We start from the raw sequence: 11,624 nt of genomic DNA, 5'->3' as shown, positions 1-11,624 counted from the left end.
GCGAGCTATGAAATAGAGAAATTAAGTGCTTAATTAGTCCCATTGGGGAATTGTGTCAGTATTGCATCAGACAGGTTATAGTCAGAGCTCATTACATGTTTATTATTACACCCATTACATGTGTCCTTTATCAGCATACTAAATATAGTACATTGATCCAAAGAAAAGAGCAAAATGTGTGTATGCATAAATACAACAGACTATGTTGCTCATAGTGAATGTACACCCTACTACATAGCACGATCTTTAATCAATTTTCCTAATTTACATTCTTTAATTAATACCCTTATTTAGGCTTAGTATTAGTTAAATATCAATATGAAACCAATATGCATCACGTCAAGTGTCCACATAGAAAATGATTTACTGGCGCCACCTAGTGGTCATTGACAGTGACGCAAGGGTCTGGAAACCTCACACGTACAGTCTTTATTTATAGTGATACATATTGAAAACAATAAACCAGCAAAGATGAAGACATTACATTTGAACAACTAGGTGACACACCCCTGACTCCTATATTCACAGATGTATTCAGTATATAAGTAAAGGCACAGACCTGCTTGTATTGATTTACATATCCCAAACTATTTTTATCCTATATAAAATAATGCCATTATCTTCAAGTGTCTCAATAAGATTGTCAACACTATCAAAACCCAACACAGCTGTTCTACATTGCTGTAATAATTGGAAAAGAATGTATATTGAGTTTCCTTCATCCAGCATCTAAATAGCCGGCTATTCATGTATCAGCAAGCCAGATGTGCACGATCTGGACCCAGAGAAGCTGCCAAAGATGTGTCTGGTTGAGGAGATTTTTGACCTCCTTCCAAAACTTTCCGCACATTCTCTCCATCTTTCCATCTCTCCACCAACTTCCTTCTTGTTTTCAGGAGAATTGGTATGCCAGAAATGACCCCAAGTACACATGGAAGAAGAAGTCACAGGCTTGACTGATCAAAAACAAAGGGTCAAACATGAGGCAGAGGAGATCTTGGATAAAAGTTAAATAAAAAAAAAATGTAAAAACAGGAGAAACTGTGTAGAGAGATCAAGGATAAAATTCCAGAAAGAATTCAAGCTTGAATACAGTCAGGGGGGAGTAAACAGGGGGGAGTAAACTTACCGATAGGCCAACGCCACACGTGAAGCACACACGAGACATGATGCACATTAGATAGCAGTGTTATTTATAGGATGTCATATTTGTCTGTTCAGTTGTAATTGTTGTACATTTTTCACTGTTGCTCGTGAAACTACGTAGTATGCGTTTTAATTGTGTTCAAGGCATCATTTGTTGTGTTTTTGTCAAACAGTGTGGAATAATATCCTTTTCATTTGTGTCACAATTAACCAAATTCAATATATTAAGGATAATATAAACAACGTCGAAAATCATTTTTCAAAAGATATTGATATAATAATGTAATATAATGTTAATATATCATTTATTTTGTTTATTTGGACATCACTTTTCTTAACAATGTTACAAAGTGCTTCACAACAGCATTAAAAAACATCAGTGCATCATTTGCAACATCCGATTAGTTTTTTTTTCTTTCTGAAAAGACAGAGGGCATCAGGGAAAACACAACGTAATCAATATCATGTTGCAGAATTACATCAAAGTAGAGAGAAAAGGCACCGCTCTATGAGGGTCATTGTTCCGCTTTCAGGCGACCACAGTGCTCCTCCGTGTATAGTCTCTGCAGATGAGCTGTACATTTCCAAAGTGGTTTGAAAAAGCATGATTATATCACCTTCTGTGCATTTGTGTTATTCAATGAAAATGATACGCAGTCTCGGACGTGTTCTCAGATCATTTTTTGAAGCAAAACATCAAAGATTTTTTCCGTTGGATAATTCAAAAACAACATTGCTGATAAGAGTTTATGATGGATACTGTGATAGCTGTCACATGCTTGAGTTGGTCTGAAACTAACAAGATTAAAAGAGCCGGTGTGAGAGATTCCACTTACTGTACAAATCTAAATGATGTTGCGATGTTGTTCAGACTCGATCTGAATGCGGTTATAGAAGCTTACATTTTCACTTTGTGTATGGTCCTCAAACATGAGAGGGATCTATCACTTGACATGTGTGAGTCCAGAGTCTTCCTGACCTTATCACAGTGCTGCAATAAAACACTCGGATGTGATATCCATCTCCTAAATATGTAATAGTGCAAACAGAATTGCGTTATAGAGCTTGGCCATCGGTAGATAAGGCCAGTCCATCCTTTTCATGCCAGAATGAAGTACCTATTGTGGGTTGCATTTCTGTTCTTGTTGTGTCTGTATGGTTGCCGGAGCAGTGAGGAGACTGGACAAGGGGACTTCATGCTTGTTGCAGGCCCTCTGGAAAAGCAGCTGGCGGGAAGCTCCGGCGATACGGTGAATGATGCGTTTGACTGCAGTCGTCCCATACCTCCGGGCTTTAAACAGAACTTTGAGTACCTCCAGAACAGAGGGGTGACCCACTTCAAAGTGCCGCTGTCATGGGCTCAGCTTCTACCTACAGGCCTCCCCAGCCAACCGCAGCAGGCTGTGGTTACCTGTTACCAGACGCTGCTGAGGCAGCTGCTGGAGGCGGGCCTTCAGCCTCTGGTCGTCCTTCACGGATCCACCGTGCCAGACGCTCTGAGGTCAAGGTATGGAGGATGGGAGAGCCGGGAGCTGGTAGAGATGTTTCAGAGCTATGCAGAGTTTGCCTTTGAGGAGTTTGGAGCACTGGCACGCTCGTGGGTGACACTGAGTGACTTGGATGATGTTTGGCATGACGGGCCGCCTGCCAGTGCTCCTGGTCCTCTGCAAAATATCCTCCAGCTCCACAAGAACATTTACAAGATCTACCACCAACGGTTTCCTGACAAAGGTAATAGAGAAGGAGGAGAGAGTTAAAGATGTGGTTGACTGATTGAGCTTGTCATTTTTAATGTGTTTTAAAAAGGGTTACTATAGGACCAACCGATAATCTTTAACCCTTTACCGCATTATTTATGACACAGATTACATGTGTAGATTACCATGCCTATCTCAATAGTCAATCCAGGTGAGATCAATAACATTATCTAAGCATGCATTTCACTGCACAGCTATGTGTTTGTGCTTTGTTAAAATATCCTCAGTTGGAATACCTTGTGTTCATAGTGTCTTTGCTTCCATTTTCTCAGGGAGACGTCTTTCAATCGGACTGAGAGCTGGTGATGCTGCAATCCTTCCACAGATCAAAGGTTCATCTCCAGTAAGATGAATCTTCCGTTCACTTACGTATCTTTTAAACGTCTTCTTTCTTTACATAATTAACTTCAGGTGCTATTGCTGTTATGCTCCAAATGAAAACCGTTTAAGAAAAGGAGATCAATACCATAAGAACTGGTTAGTCATGTTCACCTTAATATTATGTATCATTTGCTAATTTATTCTAAGCTTACATATTGTCACATCTCCCTGCAAACCTATTATATTAGTTGTCGTGTGTATAGACGGCACCAAAAGACTTTCGATCTCCTTGTCACGCTTCCTCCTTTTAGAAGTTATGGTCTTATCTTGACAGGGTCCTGCTCATGCCTTATTTTCTGTATTATTTTCAGCATATTCCAATGTGTATTGTGGGCCTTTTCAGCTTGTTTTGTATCTCTTCTTATCTTAACTCGTTGACAATTAGTGCTCAAAGATCCTGTGTCAGCAACTTGTTTCCCATGCCTGTATCTGCACTCTGACAAACATTCATCGCAAAACAACAACACTTTTGCTATACAACCATTTTACAAATTGGCCAGCTTGTGTCTTATGCAATGTGTTTATTAACATACATGAGTGGGATAACAGTGCTGTGTCTCCTATTTTAAACAGACCGATTTCTTGTCAGTGCACATTGAATACAACTGTGCCTCTGCATCAAGCTTTGCAAAGGAGCTGAGCCGCTTACAGGTAATAAAACCATAAAAGGTTCTTTTCACTTTGCATTTTTTTATATTTTGGATCACACATGGATGCCACATGCATGTTATGTCGTAGGTGTCAAGTGGGGACCTGCCTATCCTGATATACGAGGTGGCTGTTCATGGTTGTCCCGACAGTCAATACCAGCTTCTTGGCAATTTCTTACAAGGTAAATATCATTATAGCTGACTTAATATGATTCTGCTATCCAGTATTGTCCATTCAGCCTTAAAAAGCCGGTGTAATAAAAACAGTTTTGTTGTCATATTTGCTGAACTATCACCATTTCTTTACAATAGTACATGAGCTGGATGATCTGTAAAAACAAATCCGGTTGCTTGGCCTCCTCTTAGTGATCTTAATGGCATTTGTAAGATTCAACCAAACAATCAGAGCAGAGAAGTCTCTGACACAGCTGTCAATCACTGCTTACGTAGATCAAACGAGGCACCGCTGTTCTAATATGAGTCAATATTCTGTTCTTTTGAAAAGATACAAAATGTGCACATTTTTAAACATAATCTGAACCAATCCTCTGTTTTTACTGACCAAACAGGTCAAGGCTAGCCTGTTGTAGATTGCAATATAATAAACTTTTACAATACAATAATCATGGGAGTGTTATACCGAGTGTTATCATATGGGAGTGATCAGTGTCAATTCTTCTTGTTATGGTCCAGTAAGGTTTTACAAGGACAATCACATGTGTGGTAGAGCACAGCTGTAGGACTTGCTTTGCTATTTATAAGTTAATGCAAAACATATTGTTTAAACATTTATCTCCACTGGAATGTGGCATGAAAATGTGATTGGTGAGATGAACAATGTAGAGTTTAAAGCAGATGCCTAAATGACATTTGGTACAGACATGCATGCCCCCCTGAGGATAAAATCACGATAACTTTAGTGATTCTTTAAATATGGAAATATGACTTTGTCCAATACTTACTTGCCAAGCACATTGGCAGATATTCTATGACACAAGACATTCCCCGCAGCCTCAGCTGTACTTTGCTAATTAGCTGTAATATAACAAAAAGGAATGTATTTTTTTATTCTGCATATTTTATTAATGTTGATCATATAACTATAAGAAACTTTGTCTTGCATTTGTCACAGCCTTATTGAACAACGATAACCTGAATATTGTGGGATGTGACATGATGCATATGTTTGGTAAGCTGGACATGGAGGACGTCCCAACCAGGTAACAGTTTTTCTTGTGAAATATACAGTTTCAGATGTACCGACAACGTTTGTTTCTTGTATGTTTACACTGTTTTATGTCCTTCTCGTTTCCAGCAGTCTTGGTATTTCAGACTACAATATAATTAAAACATTTCAAAACAGTTATCAGAATGTTTGGAAAACATTTGAGGCCCAGACCAAAGCAGAACGAGACCTTTTCCTCAATGAATCATTCCCACCTAGCTTCCAATGGGCTACCTCCAGTGAGTCCTTCAAGGTTGAGGGAGGCTGGTTAGAAGGTGGGAAGGGAGAGACCATTTGGGACCGTTTTGGTCATGACGGCCTAGCCTTTGTGAATCAGACAGCTGACCGAGCTTGTGACAGTTACCACAAGGTGGATTATGATGTCTACCTCCTGCGAGGTCTTCATGTCAACACCTACCAGTTTTCCATTTCCTGGGCCCGTATTTTCCCCTCAGGCCACCGGGGAAGCCAATCCGAGAATGGGCCTCTCTACTATGACAAGCTGATCAACGCTCTTATTGAGTCTGGTGTACAACCTGTTGTCACTCTCTATCACTGGGATCTGCCCCAGACACTCCAGGACTATGGTGGATGGACCAACGCTTCCATTGCTGAAGCCTTCAAGGACTACGCAGACTTCTGCTTCTCCAGGTTTGGAGACAGGGTCAAGGCCTGGAACACATTCAGTAGCCCCTGGGTGGTGAGCCATGCTGGGTATGGCACTGGTGAGCATCCCCCTGGAGTAAAAGACTATGTGGTTGCCTCCTATCAGGTGAGTGCAATGCACTAATGATAATGTAAATATGCACTGTTTCATTGTCATTCTTTTACCTTTACATCACTATTTCTTTTTGCTATGTAGGCCACTCACAATATGCTCAAGTCTCATGCTGAGGCCTGGCATGTCTACAATGACAAGTACAGAAAGGTACAAGGAGGGAAAGTGGGCATTGCATTGAATTCTGATTGGGCTGAGCCCAAGGACCCCTCCAGACCCGAAGACATAGAAGCTGCAGATCGCTACCTGCAGTTCATGCTGGGCTGGTTTGCACATCCTATATTTGTAAATGGAGATTATCCTCCAACACTCAAGACTCAGATTGAAAATAAAATAAAAGATTGTCCCCTTTCTGAGCCTGCAAGACTTCCAGTTTTCACTGCTGAAGAGAGCCAGAGGATAAGTGGAACAGCTGACTTCTTGGGATTAAACCACTACACTTCTCGGTTGATCAACAACAGTGTTGGTGCCTGCACCCCTGGTCCTCAGGGGGTGGGAGACTTCCAGGCACATGTGGACCCATCATGGTCTTCTACAGCTTCTGACTGGATCTATTCTACACCTTGGGGTCTCAGAAGGCTTCTCAACTACATTTCCACAGAATACTTGAATGTTACCAAAGTGCCTATCTACATAACTGGGAATGGTATGCCCACTGAGCAAAGTGGGGAGACTCTCAATGACATTGGTAGAATAGAGTACATGAAGAGTTACATTAATGAAGCTCTGAAAGGTAAGTGTCTATGGAAGCTCATATTATAAAGTGTTGAAATAGTGTTAGCTTTAATGTGCTGTTGTGTGTATCCATTTTCTAGCAATATTCATAGATGGAGTGAATGTGCAGCGATTCACAGTGCAGTCCCTCATGGATGGATTTGAGGGAAAACAAGCCTACAGCCAAAGATTTGGTCTTCACCATGTCAACTTTGAAGATGCAGACAGACCAAGATCCCCAAAGCAATCTGCATATTTCTACTCTCAGCTTATCAAGCGCAATGGATTTGGTTCACATGAAGAGCATACTTTTAAAGGATCAGTGATGCAACACATCCGCCTTCCAACAGCTTTAACACCCTCTGAGGTTCCGTCTAAATCCAAGGTTGTCTGGGAGAAATTTTCAAACCAGTCAAAATTTCAGCGAAAACTCTACCACTATGGCACTTTCCCACCAGGCTTCAGTTGGGGAGTATCATCTTCGGCTTACCAGATTGAAGGTGGCTGGAATGCTGATGGGAAGGGGCCCAGTGTCTGGGATACATTCACCCACAACCCTGGCAGTATTCCTGCAAATAGTAATGGGGATGTGGCCTGTGACAGCTACCACAGACTTGAAGAAGACTTCTACATGCTGCGAGCTCTCAGGGTTAAGTCATACAGATTCTCTTTGTCCTGGTCCAGGATCTTTCCTGATGGTCGGCTTACCTCCCTGAACCAGAAAGGTGTTGACTACTACAATAGACTAATTGATGGCCTAATAGCATATAACATCACTCCCATGGTGACTCTCTACCACTGGGACCTTCCTCAAGCTTTGCAAAACCTTGGGGGCTGGGAAAATAGAGAGATGATTAACATTTTTAATGACTTTTGTGACTTCTGCTTTTCCACCTATGGAGAAAGAGTGCAATTTTGGATGACCTTCAACCAGCCTCACACAATTGCGTGGTCAGGGTATGGACTCGGACAGATTCCACCAAATGTTAGGAATCCAGCAATTGCACCATACAGAGTCGCACACAACCTTATAAAGGCACACGCCACGGTTTACCACACATATGACGATAAGTATCGCAAATCCCAAAGTGGTCTCGTATCCATAGCCCTAAATGCTGATTGGATTGAACCTAAAGATGTTAATGTTCCCCGTGAGGTGGTGGCCGCTGACCGCGCCCTGCAGTTCAAACTAGGTTGGTTTGCACACCCCATCTTCAAGAATGGCGACTATCCAGATGCAATGAAGTGGCAAGTTGGAAACAAAAGTGAACTCCAACGTCTTTCAGAGACAAGACTACCTTCATTCACTGAAGAAGAAAAGAGCTTCATCAAAGGAACTGCTGACATGTTCTGTGTAAATCATTATACGACAAAGATAGCAAGCCATGCTACTCTGAGGCTTTCCCCTCAATCCTATGCATATGACCAGGACTTGTCAGAAGAAGATGAAGTTGATTCTCCAACTACTGCCGTTAGTAACCAGAGAGCTGTAGCATGGGGCTTGAGAAGACTCCTCAACTGGATCAAAGAGGAGTATGGAGATCCGGAGATTTACATTACTGAGAATGGAGTAGCTACGGAATCAAAGACAACTTGGGATGACTCTGCCAGAGTATTTTATTACAAGACCTACATTGATGAGGCTCTGAAAGGTACACTGATATAAATATATGTGTAAAGATAAATAACTACAATATGATGATAATGATTACAATGTTTAGATGTTTAGTCTTGATCATTTATGTGTGTATGTTTTAATAACAGCCTATGACTTTGATGGTGTGAAGGTGAAAGGATACATAGCAACATCGGTCATGGATTCTTTTGAGTGGCTTGATGGGTACAAAGTAGGATTTGGGCTTCACCATGTGGACTTCAATAACCCCAATCGGCCGAGGACACCTAAGTACTCCGCCCACTTCTACTACCAAGTTATAAAGGACAATGGTTTCCCTACACCAGATGATGAGAAGCTTATTCATGGACATTTCCGCAAAGATTTTATCTGGAGTACTGCAACGGCATCATATCAGGTAACTTTTTGAAGAAGCCCCTTCATTAATGCTGAATCAAGATGTGCACATTTATTCCTTACAATCTTCTGTCCTCCTAATGAAACCTCTGTTGTGCTTTTCTTATCTCCAGATTGAGGGGGGATGGAGAGCGGATGGAAAAGGCCTCAGCATCTGGGACAAGTTTGCTCACACTCCTCTCCGAGTGTTTAATGATGACAATGGCGATATAGCCTGCAACAGTTACAATAAAGTAGATGAGGATGTGGCTATATTGAAGCAACTTAAGGTGACCCATTATCGTTTCTCCATATCCTGGCCGCGGGTGCTTCCTGATGGCACCACCAAGCACATCAATGAGGCTGGGCTAAACTACTACCACAGACTGGTTGATGCACTGCTCGCTGCAAACATCCAACCTCATGTATGTGTAATTCATGCTTCTCGGGAAATTACGCAATAGCAATGGAAAATTGGTTAATTTGGTAAACCTTGCTTTCCCTTTGTTGTCAGATTACTCTCTACCACTGGGACCTTCCACAAGTTCTGCAGGACATTGGGGGCTGGGAGAATGAGACTATTATTGTCAAATTCAAGGATTACGCTGACCTCATCTTTAGCCGTCTTGGCAACAAAGTGAAATTTTGGATCACCATTAATGAGCCATACAATATAGCCAATGTGGGCCATGGCTATGGCGCGGCTGCCCCAGGTATGCTCTTTAACATAATGCTCTTCATCTCACACTAACTCACATCAATGTATGCTCACTTTGATAGGTATGAAATACAGGTTGAAAAGTGAGAATTTATCAAAACAGTATTGCAAGAAGTAATGACAAGAAGCATATATAGCTAAAGAAACTAGAAAATGTGTATCTTGCTCTTTGTGTATGTGTCCAGGAATCAGTTTCCGACCAGGCACTCTGCCTTACATTGTGGGTCACAACCTGCTGAAAGCACACGCTGAGGCCTGGCATCTCTACAATGACACGTACCGGGCCAAGCAGAAAGGAATTATCTCCATCACCATCAACTCTGACTGGTCAGAGCCCAGAAATCCCAATAAGCAGGAGGACATTGACGCTGCAAGACGTGTGGTGCAGGTACCTAAAAGAACAAACAAGGAAATACTTACTGTTTTTGCTGTTTGCAGATTCTTCTTTAGCGTGCTCATTACATTCACATTTCACAATAGGCATGTAAGTTGCAGTTAAAGTCTGTTGTGTGTCTCCTTGTGCAGTTCTACATTGGCTGGTTTGCCCATCCCGTATTTAACGGAGACTACAGCAACATGATGAAGACAATCATTCAAGAGCGAAGCCTGGCTGCTGGTCTGCTAAAATCTCGGTATTATAAAAAAAATCTCGGTATTATAAAAATAAAAAATAAAGAAAGAAAGAGAACTAATGGAATTTTACATTTTCCCAGGTCAATTTAATTATTTTGATTCAATCTCTGCAGACTGCCTGAGTTCACTCCTGAGGAGATTAAGAGGGTTCAGGGAACCTATGATTATTTTGGGTTCAACCATTACACCACTGTCCTGGCGTTCCCTGTGAAATATGGAAACCTTCAGCACTATGATGCCGATAGGTAAGCACGTACACACGTACCTACAGGAACCAAGTGGGAGAAGCAAGTCACACACACTTAATCTTTTTTATTTATTTAACCATTTCACTGATCTGATCTTCTCAGGGGTGCAGGAACGATTGCTGATCGTACCTGGCTGGATTCAGGCTCATCTTGGCTGAAGGTCTCACCGTTTGGATTCCGCAGGATATTGAACTTCATTAAGGCCGAGTATGGAAATCCACCAATTATCATCACAGAAAATGGCATGTCAGAGCGAGGACCGACTGACCTAAACGATATCCATAGGAGCTACTACTATGAAAAGTACATTAACCAGGTGCTGAAAGGTATCAAACCACAACTCGTCTCTAAGAAATGATTGAAGTGTAATGGATCATAGCAATCTTGCTGTTCCACAGAATAATTATCATGTTAAAACCAAGATACTAAATATCGTGTACTTAAGAATCTCGAGTGTATTTACAATCCTGAAGGTGTTCATTTTCTTCTCCTCCTAGCTTACTTGCTAGATAACGTGGATATCCGGGGTTACACAGCGTGGTCTCTGATGGACAACCTAGAGTGGGCCACTGGCTTTTCAGAACGATTTGGCCTTTTCTACGTCAACCACTCGGACCCCAAATTGCCTCGAGTGGCCAAGACTTCTGTTACACTCTACTCCACCATCATCAACTGCAACGGTTTCCCAGACCCTGCCTTGGGACCCCATGAGTGCTTGAACACCGTGCCTGAAGGTACATGAGAATGCAACCAGTACCTTTTTAAAGCTCACCAATTCAAATGTAATTTGTGCAAAAACCTAAGTAGAATAAAGCAAGAAGTTGTGGTCGTACGAGGGTTATGTGCTGGACTATTTCTTAGTCAAAAGCATCGACTTCCTGGAGTCTTGTCTTCAGCGTATTGAACATGCGATGTCAATATAAACCCGAAACACTGTATATACAGAGAGCAAATAATGGGAGAAAAAGGTCACTTTCATGGAAAACAACATTTAGTGATAGATTTTGTGGATATCAGATTTTCTGTTCCCACATTTGAGGTGTGAAAAAGTGAAAAATGTGTTTAGATTTACAGTCAATATTAATATATGTGTGTCTTTTCTACAGCCACGAGCGCGCCCATCACGCCCACTTCCCCCAACAACACTGTGAGATTCCTGGGTATGAGGCTCTCGACCAATGATGCTGAGGCCGGACTTACCACCACATTTGCTCTGCTGATCGCTGCAGCGTTTGGAGCTGTTTGTACATCTTTTCTTTTGGTGAAGGCAAAAAAACATTCCAAGGAAAACTATTATATGGAAACTATCAAAATGGAACGGAAATTCTGATAGCAAAAATGCAGAGTTGTAATCAAAGTCCAA

General features: G+C 41.6%; 1 protein-coding gene across 1 annotated transcript; it reads left to right on the top strand.

Annotated features, from left to right (window-relative positions):
• The first annotated feature begins 2,342 nt into the window (after positions 1–2,342).
• Positions 2,343–11,624, top strand: LOC117750622 (lactase-phlorizin hydrolase). Its single transcript, XM_034561892.1, has 16 exons — positions 2,343–2,877; positions 3,176–3,246; positions 3,858–3,942; positions 5,067–5,154; positions 5,250–5,931; positions 6,022–6,670; positions 6,753–8,303; positions 8,416–8,684; positions 8,797–9,087; positions 9,177–9,375; positions 9,566–9,768; positions 9,906–10,012; positions 10,127–10,258; positions 10,364–10,587; positions 10,759–10,995; positions 11,368–11,624. The coding sequence occupies exons 1-16, from the start codon at positions 2,343–2,345 to the stop codon at positions 11,589–11,591; spliced, it is 5,547 nt and encodes a 1,848-aa protein (XP_034417783.1). The 3' UTR covers positions 11,592–11,624.

Source organism: Cyclopterus lumpus, chromosome 21, assembly GCF_009769545.1.
Source record: "Cyclopterus lumpus isolate fCycLum1 chromosome 21, fCycLum1.pri, whole genome shotgun sequence".
Classification (NCBI taxonomy): domain Eukaryota; kingdom Metazoa; phylum Chordata; class Actinopteri; order Perciformes; family Cyclopteridae; genus Cyclopterus; species Cyclopterus lumpus.
Note: the sequence above shows the minus strand (reverse complement) of the source record. Positions and strands in the feature narration are given on the sequence as shown.